The sequence below is a fragment of the Corvus brachyrhynchos genome, unplaced genomic scaffold (assembly GCF_000691975.1).
Source record: "Corvus brachyrhynchos isolate BGI_N302 unplaced genomic scaffold, ASM69197v1 scaffold283, whole genome shotgun sequence".
NCBI lineage: Eukaryota > Metazoa > Chordata > Aves > Passeriformes > Corvidae > Corvus > Corvus brachyrhynchos.
Genome location: NW_008237409.1, coordinates 3,648,840 through 3,666,770, shown reverse-complemented (window position 1 = coordinate 3,666,770; position 17,931 = coordinate 3,648,840). Strand labels below are relative to the sequence as shown.

The window sequence follows — 17,931 nt, the reverse complement described above, 5'->3', positions numbered from 1 at the left end:
GGGTGCAGGAGGAGGGGGCTGAGCTCATTTCCTTCCTGTGCTCCGGGGCTCTGTTGGCCTCTGTTTGCCCCAGCCCGGGGTGGCCCAGCCCGCCCCGCTCACGCCCCCGGGTGTCTGAGCTCAGCTTTCAGCCACTTTTTCTCACCCTGCCGAGCGAGCGAACGCCGACAGACACCGAGATCTCAAACGCAAATCCCTCGGGGCTGCTGTGAGAGGCGTGAGAGAGGCACCCACACCTCGCCAGCCCTGTCAGCGTTCACCAAGAGCAGGGCTGCGAGCCCCTCGCAGCATCCTCAGCTGCAGGTCCCCCTATTAATCCCCCGGATTACCCAGCCGTGTGCCACTTGTAGGTTTTATACCTCCCCTGTGTTCCTCCTTCCCACACACCCGATGACCCGTGGCTGTCCCCTGTCCGCAGACGGTGTGGGGACAGCAGGGGACAGGGCAGGGCAGGGACAGGGCAGAGGGGCCGCCTGTGCGGGGGCTGCGGGGATGAACCGGGCTGAGGCAGGAGCGGGGGGCTGGCCCTGTCCCGGCTCCATCCCCAGCCCGGGGAAGGAGGGCTCACAGCAGGGGTCAGCACATGGGTGAGAACATCTCAGACACGTTTTTAAACCTGCGGGTGTTTGATAGTCCCGGCTTGTGGACCTGGCGTGCTGGGGATACGGGGACCCAGGGGTGGGGACGCTCCCCTCCACCCGAGAGGCATCCCCAGGGCTGGGCGTGAAGCCCAGGCGGGTTTTGTGTGTTTTTCCTGCCTCCTGACCCGTGAGCTCACCTGAGCCGGGGCTGGCGGGGTGACAGAGGGACAGAGGGACAGTGCCCGCCCAGCGGAAGGCCGGGAGCGCTGCCGCTGTCCCCTGCACAATAGGGACAGATGCGGGAGGAAGTGATTTGTCTGCCCGGGACAGGGACACTCGCAGATGTCCCCTTCCCCGGCTGATAGCGTTACCACTGATCAGATCTCCGGCCGCCAACTCCTTCCTGGTTAAACAGTGCAGCTTTTTCTTTTTATTTCTTTTTTTTTTTTTTTCCCCCACTCCTCCCTAAGGTGCAATTTATGATTCATTTAAAATGTCCTGCCAGGATATTTCAGCTGGTGTGTGATCTCCATTCCGCGGCTGTGCACGGAGCTCAGAGGCAGCAACGGTGCTTTATTTTGTTATAGCTAAAAAAACATTTTAAAAAAAGAGCAAGATGCAAAGTACAGCTGTGAGGAGGTGTCAAGAACACAATGCTTGGCAGCAGAGCTGTTCTCACCCCTTGTGAATGGAGGTGTCTGTGTATTTCCCTTCACACAAAATAGAAATACATAAAATGTCACTGCTTGTTTGTAGCAGAGCATCTGCCTGATCTGAATTCTGCAAACTCCATCTGCTCCTCTCCCTGCATCCAGCAGCCTGGGCACGGGGCAGAGTGGGGAGGGAGCTGGGGAGCACTGGTTCCCGGCTCCCTCAGCACAAGCCATGTGTGAATTTGGAGTTTAAGCTCCGAAATTTTTCATCAGAGACTGATCCTGCTCTGGAGGCAGTGGGAGAACCCAAAGTCCTTGGGCAGCCTCTGCTGTGGCACAGGGACATGATGGACAGGCGAGGGGCTGTGTGGCACCTCATGGCTTTGATCTGCCCATCTTTCTGGGCTGCCTGGGGACAAGCAGGATTCTCCTCCATCCCTGCTCTCTGAAATAAATAATGTGGGAATAACAGCCCCATTCCAGAGCGTTTCCTCCAGGCTGCTGCTGTTTCTGCCCCAAGTCCATCACCCCAAACCCTGAATTTCTCCTGCTGTGCTTTCCTTGTTCTCCAGAGCTCAGGGGCAGCAGGGCTGGGGTGGCCTCCCCGGGGTCCAGCAGGGGCTGGTGGCAGATGCCAGGGACATGCAGGACATGACTCAGTTCCTGCCTTTGGGAGCCAAACTCCTGCCCGGGAGAGGCCGGGCTCTGCTCTGTGCCAGCTGTGCTCAGCACCAGCCTGGGCCACTTGGCTGCTTCCCAGCCCCAGGAAATGGCAGCAGAAATGCAGAAGGCCCAAACCCCAAGCGCCCTCCTGCCAGCTCCTGGAGAGCACAGCAAGCCTCCCCAACAGAGCTCGCTCTTCTGGTGTTTGCTGGGATGCTCTCCCAGGACAACACTGGGGTTTGGAGGGGGATGCCTGCTGTGGGAAGGCCACCAGGAACAGGGGACACCTGGTCCAGCCCCAGTGGAGCCCTGGCTGGAGCCTTTGTGGCCTGTTTGGGTGAGGGCACAGCGGGGACAGCCCCAGCTGCCCATGGTGACGCTGCAAGAGCTCCTTAAAGCCCCTGTCCTCCTGCAGTGCCCGTGACATCGGTGGCCAAGGCACAGCTCCATCCATCAGGACAGGAACCTGACTCGCCCCGTGGTGGCATCGGGGCTCCCATGTGTCCACAGGGTGGGAGCTGGGGTAATTAAAGCCTTCATGGTGATTGCACCAGTAAAGAGACCTTGACCGGTGGTGTAAGAGGAACTAATGCATCGCCAGGTTATTTAATCCCAATAAATCATTTTAAAATAGTCAGCCGTTATTTACATTAAAGCAACAGTTGATGCCTCCGGGCAGAAGCGTAGAGGTGATTCAATATTTGTTATACATTAGTTGAGCAGACTTAGGTGAGTAAATTTACTTTAATAGGGGTTTTTTTGCCTAATAATATTAAACCTAAAAGAGAATGAAGGAGGGTTTTGCTGCAGAATTCTGAGCTGTGAAAATCTGCCGGTTCCTCACTGTCTGACCCTGTTTTACAGAGCTTAGGGAAGAGCTTGTGAGACTTTCATACCTGGATCTGGTCACTGTCATTCATTTCTTTTTTTAAGCATGTGCTTAACCTGTGTTCACTTAAGGGCAATACAGACAGTCCCACCAAATAAGTGTTTTAAGGTAATAACAAGGTAATTAATGAACACTTCTAGGACATCAGGCTATTCCAAATTTCACCCTGGGCTCTTCTGGCTGGCCACAGCAATGACCATCCATCAGCACCGGCCACCAGCTGAATGGAGAGAGGGTGGGAGGGATTTGCAATGCAAATCCTGGGGAAATAAAGAGCTGATCTGAGCAGGGCACTTGGTGAACAACCCTCTCCAGCCCTCCCCATGGCTCAGCTCTGGCTCTTGCAGACTGAGAGCCCAGAATGTTTTTACATCTTCTCTCAGACGCTGTAAAAACGCACGTGCCACGATCCCAGCTGCAGCTCCACTGGGAGCGCTGGGAAGAGCGAGCAGCTCTAAAATAAACAGGCCACCAGTACAGCCACTGGAACATTAGGAGTGGCTTCTTGACTGGTCTTGTAAACCTTCAAGCCAAGCCTTATCTTTGCAGAAGAGTTCAGGAGAAGAGCAGATGGAAGAAGACATTCAGGGTCAAATGTTTTCAGCAAGAGGCAGCACTGAATGTCACCAGCCTGGGACCTCAGCATGGCCACAGCAGCTCCTCCTGCTCCTGAGCACACAGAACCCTCCACTCCTTCAGTTTCTGTTTCTGAACAATGGGCCCTTTGGCATTTTCCAGTCTCACCATGGTACTTTTTGGGATGGAGCACCTGGAGAGATTCTCTAAGCAGGGCAAGCAGGAGCCACGGAGCTGCAGTTTTCCCTTTCCACGTGCAGAGCTGAGGGGCAGCAGCAGCTCCTGGTGCCTCTGCAGCACTGACTGAGCTTGGCCAGTGCTGTAGCTCAAGATTCAGACTTTGCCAAGAGATTGGATTTCTGTCAACTTGCTCAAATCTCAATGATTTCAGGTCCCACAACCCCAGACCAGCTCCAGCTACTGAAAACTTAATGCAGGGTCTCAAACCCAACAGGCTTGGCCTCACTGATGCCCTGTTTGAGAACTTTTCATCTTCTGAAGTATTGAAACTTAGCAGTAATGAGAGAAAAATGCAGGAGGAGCCCTTCAGTGGCTGGATCTACCCTTCAGACACCAACCCATGGACTGTGCCCAAAGTTCAGCAGTGCCTAAATGTGGCTGCTGCTCCTGCAGCCTCCCAGCCAGCCCAGCTCATGCCTGAAGAAGGAGCCGAGGGCTCCCCCAGCCCCCAGTTGGTGCTGGCAGACCCCCACTGTCCCCTCCTGTCCTTGCAGGAGGAGCAGGAGGCTCAGCTCACGCAGTGATTCACAGGCACAGCTGCAGTTCTGTGGGAATAAAACCCTCCCCTGCCTCACGGGCCGGAAGAAAATCAGAACAAACGTTCTTAGGACAGGAGGAGCAGGGCAGCCAAGCCAGAGTAAACAAGCACGGAGAGAGGGTGTGGGAAGGAGGGGACGTGTGTCAGCCAGCAGACTCTGACTGGCTGTGCAGAGGACAGGAATGGGTTTCTCATGTTGTCTTCTGGCACTCGCTGGTTCTTCCTATCTCCAGACAGGGATCCGACTGATGCTTTGATTTGAGTTGCACCCAAACCAGACTTCTGACTTTTGCTGCTTTAGGTTCCAGCTCTGGTTGCGTCTCTGAGCATCTGAGGGCTGGAGGGGCCATGAAGGGACTCAGTCCACGGGGTGAGGAAGGTGTGGGGCAGCACCAGGCTCAGCACTGCACCAACTTGTCCCTGGGCCACAGCAGAGCTTCTTCATAACCCATGTGGGACTGCAACGTAGAACTGAGCACCAGCATTGCCCCAGCTGGACGGGGTCAGCCCAGGAACTGGCCCAGCAGCTGCCCCAGCGTGCCCAGCAGTGGCTGCTCAGAGCCAGAGAGCATCAGTCAGAGGGAGCCTCCCTGTCCGTGCCCTCCCAGCAGTTGGTGGTTTAGGATCACGCAATGATGGAGCTTTTTTTAAGCCTCCAAGTCCTTTCCCTCCCCTTGCAGGGGGTTTGCGGGCTGGGGCAGTGCCTGGCGCCTCTCTGGAACAGTAAATGAGTCACCTCCCCAAATCACGTTGTGTGGGTGGAGAGCACAGGTGAGAGTTTTCCCCCTCGGGTGATCACAGAGGTGAGGCCCCCACGTGGGTGTGGGTGTGGCTTTTGTCTCTTTAACCAAAACACTGATGGCTTTAACTGCAGGGAAGTCAGCAGTGCTCATTTATATAACATTTATTGTGCTTTTGTCCCGGGGACTGCAGGTACAACAGCCTGGTGACCGGCAAGCGGGCGAGGGGACTCATCGCTGTGCTGTGGCTCCTGTCCTTTGCGATTGGACTGACCCCACTGATGGGCTGGAATAAAGCCATGAGTGGCTGTCCCAACGGCACCAACGAGACAGGGACAGAGCCTGGGACAGAGCACGACGGCTGCTTCATCTCGTGCCTCTTCGAGAACGTGGTCACCATGAGCTACATGGTCTACTTCAACTTCTTCGGCTGCGTGCTGCTCCCACTCGTCATCATGCTGGGGATCTACATCAAGATATTCATGGTGGCCTGCAAGCAGCTGCACCAGATCGAGCTGATGGGCAACTCCAGGACCACCCTGCAGAAGGAGGTCCACGCAGCCAAGTCTCTGGCCATCATCGTGGGGCTTTTTGCCTTCTGCTGGCTGCCCCTGCACATCTTGAACTGCATCACGCACTTCCACGAGGACTTCTCCAGATCCAAGCCCGAGTGGGTGATGTACATGGCCATCATCCTCTCCCACGCCAACTCTGTCATCAACCCCATCATCTACGCCTACAGGATCCGGGATTTCCGCTACACCTTCCGCAAGATCCTCTCCAAGATCCTCTGCAAGGCCGACGACTTCCCCAAGTGTCCCTCTGACAACAACCAGCACCTGACTGCCATCAACATCAGCTCCCCCGCGGCCTCGGTGACCGTATGACCCTGCCCCTCCTGCCCCTGGATGTCCAGCCCGTCCCTGGCGCTGCCCTTCCCCCTGTGAGCAGTCCCAGCGAGCTCCCAGGAGCGCTCAGAGATGACCACTCTGCAGTTGTGCAGCTGTGTTTTTATTTTTATTTTTGTAATTAAGGTCGTGCCTCCGTAGAGGAGTGACCTGAGCGGGGACACTGAGTGCAGCTCGCCCTCCTCTGCTGCCCCAGGGGGTGTGAGAGCTGGGATCCTGTCGTGTTTCCTTTCCAGGTGTTTCCTTTCCAGGTTGGACACTGACTGGGGAAGACTCACCTGCTGGGGGGGTGTTTCCCCAATTGTGCTGCTCATGTCAAGTCATAGGATCTTTATTTTAATTATTATTATTTTTTTTTAATATTTTGATTCATTTAGGAGTAATAATTTTGTGTCTGATTTTTGAGTTGTTCTCTAAGTCCATACTTGACAGCACTTTGGTAATACCCTAATTATTCCATCAATTGTTTGATGCAGCTTGTATTCTCCGATGGGAAAAAGTCTTACTTAGCCCAGTTGCTGGTGTGAAACTGAATCTGTGTTCCAGGCACTGAGGGGAGGGACTGTGTGGATGGGAAAACCAGGTCAGAACTGGCCAGCCCAGCATGGGAACCCCATTCACTGCAAGATTTGAGAAAAGACTTGACCAAGGTTTAGAGCAGAGGTTTTACTGCCTTTCAATCACTTTAGTCCACAGGATTGTGCAGTCCAGTGCTTCAGGTTTGCTTCCAGATCTGTTCCCAGCTATCCACATGCAGGAGGCAGAAGTGCCCCAGTGGTCTTGGCTCGTCTGAACCAGAGCCACCGAGGCCAGTGTCACTCTGCCTTGGGGACACGAGCTCTACAATTAGGTGTTTGCTCCCAGGTTTCTGCTGCCAGCCTTGCAGAGCTTCCAGAAGTGCGGGTTTTAGCTGTGAGACCTGGATGCTGCAGCTCACCTGATTCCTAAAGCTTGGTCTGGCTGGGGCTCCCCTGCAGCCCTGTAACTCCCAGAAGCTGTGAATGCGCTTTTTTCCCCCCTAATAGTAGTTTTTATATTTTTATCCCTGAAAAATTGTACTTGAATCACACAGAAATCAACTTTATATTTTTTTAAACTGTGTTGCACTACAAGGGGGGGAATACAAGACCCCAAGAGTTTCATTTCTCTGGCATATATAATGACAAATACGGTGTAAAATCAGTTGAAAAGCTGAAGATATCTTGTTCCTGCAGCATCTCCTCTGCCAGCTGGCAAGAGCTGCAGGAATGACTCTGGGCCCACCATGCACAGGGAATGGTTCCCTGGGAGTGCTGGATTTCATTGTAGCACTCAGCCCCAGACCTGGGTGGAATCACCAGTGAGCTCTGAATGGGTTTGTACATGTTTATGCAATGTCCAAATTTAGCTACAGCTCAGTGGCTCAGAGATGGGCATTTCCAGCACGAGTCTGAGCAGTTCCAGTCACTGTCCCAAGTGCTTCTCCTTTAACAGCCCCATTCAGCTTTGCTGCATCTGCCTTGGTCGGGCTCCAGCTGACACAGGGAGCCACCTCCTGCCATTTGGGCAGGGCCTGACTCTCTCCTCCGTTCATTCCGTCCCTTCTGTGTTATCTTTGGCTGTGTTCCTCCTGTTAATCACGGCTGGAAACGAGCAGGGTTTCACCTGCAGCTCTGGCAGTGTTGCCAAGTGGTTGCAAGCCACATTTATCTTCACAACAAAGGATGTAATCTCTCCCTTTGGCTGGCTGAAAACGACCCAAACTCTCACAGCAGCAATAGAGGGAAACTCTCAGTGCTCTAACACCAAGAGAGAAGGTCCCAGAACACTTGTCCACATGTGAGAGCTTCCAGTGCAGCTCAGCACCCACCACTGCTCCCTTCCCACACCTTTCATGAGCCAGAATTCCTGCAGATGGATGTGGTGCATCCTCAGTCCAGCCGTGCCATGGGGCTGTCAGGCACTAACTCTGGCCCAGATCCCAGTCACTGGCAAGGAAGTGCCTTTGTGGATCTGAGCCAAAGACATTTCAAGGCAAAATAAAACCAGGACACCTCCCTTGCCCCCCTCAATGAAAAGCTCTGAAGGTTTCTATAAAAATGTGAAGCAAAAAGGGCAGAGGAACTTTGTGCAGTGAGTGCAGCTGTGGCCATTCAGCTGTCACTGCTCACTGCTCTGATGGACATGGGTGGATGGGTTCTCCTGGTGTTGCTCAGATTTTGTGTTTGCAGTAACTGCTATTTACATACAGAATGCTTCATTTACCCCCACACCACCTGGCTCAGCCTGTGCCCCGTTATTTCTCGTGGTTATGTGTTCCCATGGTGCAGCATGAGAGACCACACTGCATTTAGGGAGAACAGGGAATCCCAGCTGGAAGAAGCTGGTTCCCAGCTCAGGGCTGCTGTGTGGACAGGGAAGCAGCCTTGAGGTGGTCAGTGTGCCTGAAAATGGTCAATTTAAAGCACAGCAACCAGGATGATGCTTCCAAAGATCCTGTTCCAGTGGAAGCACAGAGCTGCCAGCACCTCAGGGTGCTGACACTGATGGATCAGGAATTGCTCTGAGCTGCCGCCTGCAAAGAGCCACAGCAGCTCTTTAATCTCTGGATCACTGCAGGACTGTCTGCATCCCCACATCACAATTATTACAGATCAGTTCAAACATCTTCAGAAATCCCAAGAACAGAATAAATAAATGAAACTGAAGTCAACACAGGCTTAATTAATTAATTTATCAGTGCCAGGCTGCTAATTAATGTCACGCTTGGCTGCAGCACAGGAAGAAACCTACCAGCCACAACGAGCATTTGACAGCCTTGTAGATAGTAAAAATGCCAGCTACACAGCCCAGAGTGATCCAAATCCTTCATCCTTCATCCTCTTCCTCAGCCAGGAGGATGTTTGTGAGCTGCTCCTCAGACACAGACAGTTCCTGGCAGGCTCCCATGGCCTGGCTCAGGTAGACAGCCAGGATGTGTTTGCACTGCAAAGTTAACAGCAGGAGCAACACAGGAATGTCAGGCTCTGTCTGGACCAGGAATCCATCCAGCCCAGAATGTGTTTAATGAAGTGCTCAGCCCTCCCAGGGACGGGGTTCCCTCCTGGCACGCCAAGCCCTGGCACAGGTGGTGCTCAGTGTCCCCAGTTCTGCCACCAGGACAATGCAATCCAGAGATCTGGCACACAGATCCTGGCTCCTGACACCCTCCCCACCACTGCAGACCCCCAAAAGCCCTCCCCAGCCCTGGCTGCATCCAAAACCTGGGGCTCTGAGGCCAGTGGCACAGTGGGTCGTGCTGAGCCTGCATGGCCAACTCCACACGTTGTGTTTATTTGGAAATTTCAGGTTCAGGGAGCAGGGCAGAGCTTTGTCCCCTCTCCCTATCCCTGCCCCAGGGGATGAGGCAGAGAACTCACCAGGAGGCTCTCGCTCTTCTGCAACACAGAAAACCCAAAGGCAGGGCACGTGCAGAAGTGGCAGGAGCTGTAGCAGGTGTAGAGTTTCCCTGAGCTCCCAAGGACCTGAAACAGAGGCAGATGAGGAGTCAGAGGCAGGATTCACTTTAATTTCTCTGACTCAGGCTGGGTCTGCACTGACCCAGCAGTGAGGGGGAGGTGTCACAGTACAGAAGTGTCCCCAAACACTGCAGTGACCCACCTAAACTCGAAGCTCCTCAGGTCTCCCTGAGCACTTGCAGGGAGGCCTCTCCTTTCCCAACCACTGAAGGCTGTTCTGCTCCCAAAACCAGCTGCAGCTACTGGAATCCAGATCTGCCTGAATAAACAAAGCTGAAGTCTCCAGAGAAGCCTCCCTGCTCCATCTCTGCTTTGGGAACAGCACTGCCTGCTTTTCCCACATGCTGCTCCCTGCAAGGCTGGTGCTGAGGCTGCACCAGGGGTGTGGGGTACAGCAAACAGGTGAGGGAAGCTTTTGTTTCCAGCGTGGGGCAATCTGTGCACTGCTGGAGCTGACTGCAGGATACAGGAAAGCCAACCTATGGATTGTTATTTCTCTTTTGGTTTCTTCAAGACTGGAAAACAGCTTTTGGGAAACTCCTTTAAGATCCCAATCCATGGCAAGGGAAGGGTCTGCAGGAGCAGAACACTTGCCCAGGCCCCAGGGCTCTGAGGGCACATCACAGCCCTCTCCCACCCCAGGCTTTAGACTCTGGCTGGGTTTGTGGCACACACACACCTAAATCCAAAGATAAACACAGGAAGTGAAAAGGAAGTGGAGCTCTGCAGAATGCTGCTCCCCTCCAGGACATCCCTGGCATTCCAAACCCCTCCAGAGGAACATTGTCCCTCGTGGTCCAGAGCTGCACTTCCAAGGGGAGCCCTCCCCTGTCCCCTGTAGCTCTCCCTGCACCCTTTGCCCAACAGGGAACATCCAGAAGTTCAGGCTCTCCCACAGAAGTGCCAATGCCTCAAAGTCCCCCTCACTCTCAGCAGATCCAGAACACAAAACTCACATTCCTATTTCAGGGTAAACCACTTTTTTTTCAGTCTGGCCTTTCCCCTGGGTCCTCTTTTCACTGCAGGCTGAGTTTGTTTCACTTGTGATAAGTTTGTTTTCCTCTAGCCCCTTTGATTGTTTTTTCCAAGATGAAGTATTCCGATGGTGCCTTTCCTTCAGAAGTGTTTTCCTTTGAGGAGGGGGGGAAGCCACAGACAGACACTGCCAGATTTGGGCTGAGCTCAGCGTTCCCCCATCCTGACCCAGATGGCAAGAACACAGCCTCTGCCTAATAAGGCAAAATCTAAAATCCAAAGAGTGGAAGAAAAAGGTGCCTCTGTTCCTGGCCAGCTGCAGCCCAGCCAGGCACTGGGGTGCTCTCCTGGCCCTGAGGTGAGATTTCCTTCTGCTGTCCTCATCCCTGGGCACTTGCTGGCTGCTCAGTGAGGAGAAATCCCCCTGGAGGTGTCCCTGCCAGGGTATGGGAGCACAGGAGGGTCAGCTGAGGCACCAGCACATAGACAGACAGGCAGGCAGCACCACAGCCTGTGCCAGGGCCTGCTGCTCAAACCTTTCACCGTGGGGCATCTGCCACACAGTTCTAGGAAATGAATGAAAAAAGGCATAATAAAAAAGAAGATCCCAGTAAAAGTGCAGGATGTGAGCAGTGCCAGCTGGCAGGGCTAAAGCACTGCCTCTGCCCTGCTTCACTCCCACAGCTCAGCAGTTCTGCCACTTGGGCACAACTAAAGGGTGCCCCAAATCCTTCTGCCACATGCAGCACAGCTCCCCCATCAGCCAGATCCACCATCCCTGCACCGTCCCTGCAGCAGGTAACATTTATCCCTGACCTCAGCAAGGCAGGTATTGTCCAAGCTCTCTTGGGATGATTTCAGCTCTGAGGCATCCAGCCCTTGGACACTCCATCTGTGCTGCTCCTCTGTTAAACAGCAAGGGCATTAATCCCCAGGCATTAAGAGACAAATCACAGCTTTCAATTGACTGCTGAGGGCTTTCTTCTCCCATTTCAGCTCCTGAGGGCAAGAGCTGCCTACACTACAGGGCCTGTCTGAGCAGAGCCTTCCTCCCCTGGAGCAGGACCTAAGATGTGCTGGGTGATAGGGAATTATCAACAGCTCAGATTTGGCTGTAATGACCCAAAGGAGTTTCACAACAGAACCAACCTCATGGCCTCAAAGAGTTCTCCAGACCCAGCTGCAAGTGGAAGCACCACCTCACATTCCAGCTCAACCACATCTGGGTGCAAATGGCAGGGCTGACTTTGTGGGGGATAATTAACAGGGATGATTCTGCAGTGTCCAGGCAGCCATGGATGCCCCTCTCCCCAGGAGCACTCAGCTGGGGGACATCTCCACACATTCCTACACCACACAGGAATGAAGAGCCAGGACTCCAGTGCAGTGTCCCACCCAGGGGTTCAGCTTCTAGGAGCCCAGATCGTGTTCCTGTCACTGCTCCAGCCAGCAGCCTCAGGGGAGACTCTGCTCTTTGTTTCTGCATCTGAGACAGCTGTGATGAGGAAGAATTTCACAATGGCACCAACCTCACACCCCCGGAGAAAATATCTCTTCAGATTCCTCTGTTAATGAACTCATCAGATTCCTCTGTTAATGAACTCATCAGCGTGGCCTTAATCAGCAATCAAGCTCCACTGAAGAGGAATGCAGCTGGAGGCACACAGGAACCTGCTTCCTGTAGGTTTGTCCTGCATCAACTCCCTGACCCTCCTGTCCAGGGGTTCTTTTTCCACATGGAAACCAGAGGCTCCCTTTCTCTGCAGAGGCAGGAGAGCAGTTCTGACACTTGTCCCTTTTCAGTGTGCACCAGTGGAGCCCATTATTAACATCAGTAGATATTAATTGATGCCCAGTAAAGCTCTGCCTCAGCCTGCAGGGCCTGACAAAGCTCTGCAAGGAGAGTGTGACCATTCTCTGCCCAGTGGCATTTTCAGACAAGCAACAGTAAAAAAGGGAAAGCCTTTGAGCATTCAATTAATCAGCAAGGCAGCTGCTGTCTAAGAGTGCTGGAAGCTTCCTAGGCGTTACCAAACATCCACAGGCAAGCCCTCAACTGGAATCCAAGGCTGTGTTCTCGAGCCCTGGTTATGATTCATGTCGCTCTGGAGGGGCCCATGTCCTCTCCATGGCCCCAGAAGTGATAAAGGCTCCATGTGCAAGCTCTGAACACGTGAGAAGGGTTTGTGCCCTTAGCCAGGCCTGACTTCACAGCTCTGCTCTCACCCTACAGGACCCCAAAGCACCTCCAGGGCAGGAGAGAAGGTCCTTTGCAGAGGGGATACTTGGAAATGTTCTACTTGTTCCTCACTCCAGTGCTGTAATTGATCTTAGGGCTGAGGTGAGCTCTTCTCCCCAAAATGCCATTTCATGGAGATGTTTCTGTGATTCACAGACTTGGCTACACTGAACCAGAATGAAACCCACGGGTTTGGCCTGCATTGCTTCCTCCCAGGCAGCAAAGATGCCCTGCCAAGCAGAGGTCAAGAGGGGAAAGAAATGCAGTGATGGCAGATAACACTGAGCTGTGTACAGCTGGTCAAGAGGAAGAGCTTCCTTTGCTGGATAGGATGAGGGTAATAAAGCAAAATTAGCAGTCCCTGGAAAACTTCCTCCTGACTGTGATGCCCACAAACACATAAATTGTCTCTGGCTGGCTGGGAGCCACAAAGAAAATGGTACTGAACCGTGCTGCTTTAATTCTAGCCTGTGGCTGCTGCTCTCCAGTGTCACTTCAGGAGCTTGTAAAACATTGGTGTTCTCTCTGTGTTTATCCATGCTCTGCAAGTCAGGAAAACACTGGCTCAAATGCCAGCTGGAAACCACCAGAAAGCAAGAGCAAAGAGGAGCATGTACCTGGTACAGAGTCCTTCCACTGGGGGCAATGACTCGGGTGACAGAACGCTGATCCACCAAGTCCAGAGCTGGGACTGCAGATGGGCCAAAAATGAACTTCAACCTGGAAGAGAATGTGTCTCTAGTTAGGTCACAGCACAAAGGAGACCACCTGGCTCAGCCCCAGTGCACAGTGGAGCCCAGAAGGTGCCCATTGCAAAAAGAAAGACATTTTTCCTTGTTGTGTGAACTGTGAAAATGTCCCATGGGCACAAAAGGCACAAACAGGGATTTTAGGGGATCACATGGAGCCAGACTTGGCAGTGCTCAGGGGAAAAGGGGCTCGTGCTCTGGGACACCTTAACTGCAATTCCAGGCTGTCCTAAATGCGCTGCCCTGGATCAGAGGATTGATCAGGTGGTCTTAAATCCCAGCTCCAGGCATGGACCACACATCTCCTTGGAGAAAGGAGAGAGCAAGGATGATCCATAGTTCCTGGAGCAATAGGAACTAGGGCTCCTTCCTCATCCCTTGGAAATCAGTTCAAACCCTGGGGAACAAGTGAGTCATTTTGTAGTGATCACATCTCCTCCATCACAGTCACAACTGAGCAAACAGCAGCAGGAGGAAGCTGGAGAGCATTAAGGAATTACTTAAGACACTCCACTGCACATGGAAACACCAGTTAGCATCAGTTTTGCATTTGTGACCCAGCTACGAGCAGGGCTCGGGACAGCCAAGCTATTCCAGATAAACACCCAGGGGCAGCACGTGCCTTATGTCCCTCCACTCTCCCTAAAAACCCTTCCCCTTTCAGGCAGGACACGTGCAGGGATGCACAGCATTTATGGATGAAGGAGTGCCTGGGATGGGCACCACTGCACATCCCTGCAAGGGGGATTTTATCTCCTGCTGGTGCTGTGCAGGGGTATATGATAAGGTGTGTGTTAAATATGGACATTGCACCTTCAGCCTATTGTCCAGGCAGCTCACAGGCTTCAAAGTTATTTTAGACCAATAAATCCAGCTGCTCTGAGTGTTTCCAAAGAGTTCAGGGGCAACTCAGTTAACTTTACAGACCTTTCATCCGCTGAGAAAACTCTGTGTAGTCTAGATTGGTTCCAAGGGTAAACAACAAGGAAATCAGCAGTGATGAAAAGATAGCACCAAACACGAGCAGGAGACCAAGAGAAAGGGGAAAGTTTCCAAGTCCAGGGAGGACACAGCAAGGCAGAGCCCCAGCACGGCTGAGTCAAGCTCATTGATAAGCAGCCAAGCAGACAGACAGATTCCAGGAAGACCAAAACTTGCACAAACTCAAGGCAAAAACGGCTGGCTCCCTCTGAGGGCTGCGGGGAGGTGGGTGGGGGAATGCTCCACATAAGACATTCCTTGATGATTAGGTTTGGGACTAGAAGGGGGCTGAGCTCAGTGAGTTTCAGGAACTCTTCAAATTTAGGGAATTCTTGTCTTGCGTATATCAGTTCAACAGGAAATGCCCACAGAAAATTCAAGGACTTTGGAGATTTGGAAGAGTTTGGGAAATTAAATCAGAATACTTCTGAGCTACCGGTTGCAGGGAATTGATGGAAATTTGGCTGCCAAGAGTTACCACCCAACCATTATTAAACTTAACAAAGGAATTTCTTTTCTCTTTTCTCTTCTGAGGAGAAGGAAACAAAAGCTTTCACCAGGCTGGTCAAATCTAATCCCACCTTTCAAAGGCCACTGTGGTCCCAGGAGAGGGAGGCAGCACACCTTTCACAAGTGTCAGATAACTTTAAGGCAAAGGCATTAAGGCCTGGAGGGTTCCCGGTGATCTCATCCCCTGGCAGGCAGGAGCACAAGGTTAAAGATGAATCTGAAAAGTCTCTTTCACTGTGACAATGCCTGTTCTCTGCCTTCAACACCAACTGGTGAGGGCTGAAGTTGTGAAACTTGGATCACCGATGGGGAATGACTGAAGTATTCACAAGGGTGACAAACCTGACCTGAGACTGCTCCTCAACAGAAGAAAACTCTCAATCTCCACGTTAACAATTCCCTGGTGCAGGGTGATGATAAGAACACTTCTGCCTCTCTATCACACATGCCCATGACTCAAACAGCAGGAGTGACCTCAGGGTGCTCACAGTGATAGGAAGGCAGAGGGATGAATCACCCTGGAACAGTCCACTCTCACAGCTAACTCCTTCCAGATCTGAGAGTGGACTCAGAGCTCAGGTTTAAATTAGAGCAAGTCATCACAGGAAATTCAGTGATACAGACTTAATTTCACGAATCTCTGGAAAAAAACCCTTCAGAACCTTCATTTGCACCACCACCAAAACCATGCAGCATTTTTGTGTTTCAGCAGCACTTGGTCAAACACTGGAGAAAACCAGCAGCCCCAAGATGAGAGCTGACCACCAAGTGCCCTTCAGCAGGGCCTTGGGGCAGGAACTGAAGCAGAAGACACTCACCCCAGCAGCAGGTCATCAGGGACTGCAACAGAAAGAAAAGGAAACGTGATTTTGCAGAATTTCACATCACAGGAGGATCATTGTCCCCCCAGGGTATCCCCAGAGGACACACAGAACTGCAGGGCTCTCACCATCCTCTCTAGCCACCAAAAAAGCAACAAGGAGCAGCAAAATGATCCATGATGGCAGTGCTAAGGCACTTATCAAGTACAGCAATCACAACTGCAGAGATTCGTTTTAAGAAGAAATGCAGAAGCCCAAATGTACTTTCTTTTATGACATCCTACTTTTAAAAGCACACAATAAAAGGCAGGAGGCCTCAGCGTCTTACTCTGTCACTTTAAGAATCTGGTTAAAAATACATTTATATATTATTTTCCCTGAAACTCTCTTGGCATGAATTGAGAGCTCTGGCATCACAACTTTAAAAATGTTGTTCTTTTCCCAGCAGAGTCCTGCAGGGCGCCACTGGTTTATGGCCTTTAATACAGCCCACTGAAACGCTGTGTCTTCGTTTATTGGAACTTCTCGTTAAGATGGAAAGTTACACTCAAGCAAAGCAGTGTGTTTGTTGTAGCTGACAGCTCAGGCTCTGCTTGTCCAGTCTGATCTTTCTGTTATCACCCAGGGGACACAGTGTACTCTGTCTCCATATCCCACTGGAAGATCTGGATTTTTGACTTTAAAATCTTTTTCTTCCAACAATTCAAAATACTCTCTATGACTTGCACTGTCGGTTTGAATTTTCCAGCTTTATTTGAATTTAATTCTGCAAAGGGATCGATCATTTTGTCTCCACAGCTCTGTCTCAGTGTGCTTTAGTACCACTCTGCTTTAGTACCACTTTTTTTTTTTTTTTGCATACTTCAGAACAGGATTTATAAAGCTCTTTTAAAAGTCACATGTAGATTTTGGATCTACTCTAAATTGACAGGAGCCACAGTGCAAGGCTGCCAAAAAGCTGTCACTCTGACAGTTTAGACATGAAGTTTCTGCCCATCCCTCACTCCCATGTAGTGCTCAGACAGATTTATCTGAATTCTTATCTGTATGGGTTTTGTGCAGTTAAAAATATTCCTTCAGCAGACACTTTCCTTAGGAAGAGCCATTCTGTGCAACTCATCCAGTAAACACAAACATTAATATTCTCTTAGCACAGGTCACAGAGCAGTGAAGGTATTTGTTCTTAACTAGCTGCTGGAATTGGCCAGGATGTCACTGCTGGCTTGTGCTCGTTTCATTGAAGCACTGGGAAGTTGTTCCTTGCCCTGGGATCACCAGCACACCCCCTCTGCCGGTCAGACAGGCAACGGGTTTCGGAAATTTCCCGTCCCAACTCTTTAACTTTTGGGATTGGTGAGTCTATAGAACCAGCAGTGCAGAGGGCACAGCAAAATTCCTGCCACAGGCACTAATTTATCATCCCTCAAGTGTGACCACGTGCACCAGGAGCTCTAAGAAGCAGAATTACCCCTATGTCTCACATTCAAAAAAAAAAGTGTGCAAACTGGTGTGGTTTTTGAATTTGACTTCGAGAAGGGGCTGCTCCTCATTATCTGTGCTTCACACCTGTCTGTTGTCACAAACAGGGACAGAAAGGCCACCCCTGAGACAAGAGGGTCTGGTAAGAAAGGGGAGGCCAATGGCCCGATCACTCCGTGGGGGTGTGAGAGGCCCCATTCCTGGCCACTGCCTGCAGAGATCCTTCACGTACCGTGTGAGCTCTCCTGAAAAGCCTTTTTGATCTCTCTCAAGAGCTCTTCTGCTACTGCTGGCAAGGTACTACTGTCCATCCCACTGGCGCCGGACTCATCCCTGGGAACGAGACAGGAGACAGTGGGAAATCATTGGGGTCACCACGGCCACTGCGCATCGGGAGGGTTTATCTGGGCACTCTATCCCAACCCAGCAACCAGGCCAAGGAACGGCACCCTCGGCAACTTTTAAAACGTGTTTTTTACACGGTTCCCCACAAACACACGGGTGTCTCTGAGATGCCCCCACATAAACACAGGTCCGGTGCAAGGGACCGGTCGCTGCCCGGGGAAGAAGATGTTCCTCCTCATGGCCAGGTGGCACCTCCTGGGCATCATTTCTGCCCGTTCCTCTGGTGCCACTGCCGGACAAGCAGAGCTTGGTCCAGCCTCCTGTCACCCCTCTTTAGGGATTTACACACATGATCCCCTTTCTGCAGCCCCTGCTCCCTCAGCCTTTCCTGGGTGATGCTCCAGCCCCTCGCTCATCTTTGTCCGCCCCGCTCCGCGTCCCTCGCGTGCTGAGGAGCCCGGCAGAGGACAGGCCGCTCCTCACCAACCCGGGCAGAGGGGCGGGCCCCGCTCCCTGCCCCGCTCCCGGGGCTCTTCCCGACCGGAGC

At 52.1% G+C, this 17,931-nt stretch overlaps 2 protein-coding genes across 3 annotated transcripts in view; one reads left to right on the top strand and one right to left on the bottom strand.

The window, feature by feature from the left end:
* The window catches only part of ZSWIM7 (zinc finger SWIM-type containing 7), a 24,944-nt gene extending 7,019 nt beyond the window's left edge, over positions 1 to 17,925 (bottom strand). The window contains 6 exon segments of the mRNA XM_017731030.1: positions 7,320 to 7,322; positions 9,187 to 9,291; positions 13,117 to 13,219; positions 15,558 to 15,579; positions 17,272 to 17,372; positions 17,734 to 17,925. Of these exon segments, the coding sequence (XP_017586519.1) occupies positions 7,320 to 7,322; positions 9,187 to 9,291; positions 13,117 to 13,219; positions 15,558 to 15,579; positions 17,272 to 17,372; positions 17,734 to 17,735 (336 nt within the window). The 5' untranslated portion in view covers positions 17,736 to 17,925.
* Positions 1 to 17,931, top strand: part of LOC103613350 (adenosine receptor A2b) — a 28,761-nt gene that overhangs the window by 7,464 nt on the left and 3,366 nt on the right. For both annotated transcript variants that reach the window (XM_008631123.2, XM_017731028.1), the window contains exon 2: positions 5,074 to 5,625. In XM_008631123.2, the coding sequence (XP_008629345.2) occupies positions 5,074 to 5,625 (552 nt within the window). The remainder of the gene's footprint in view (positions 1 to 5,073; positions 5,626 to 17,931) is intronic.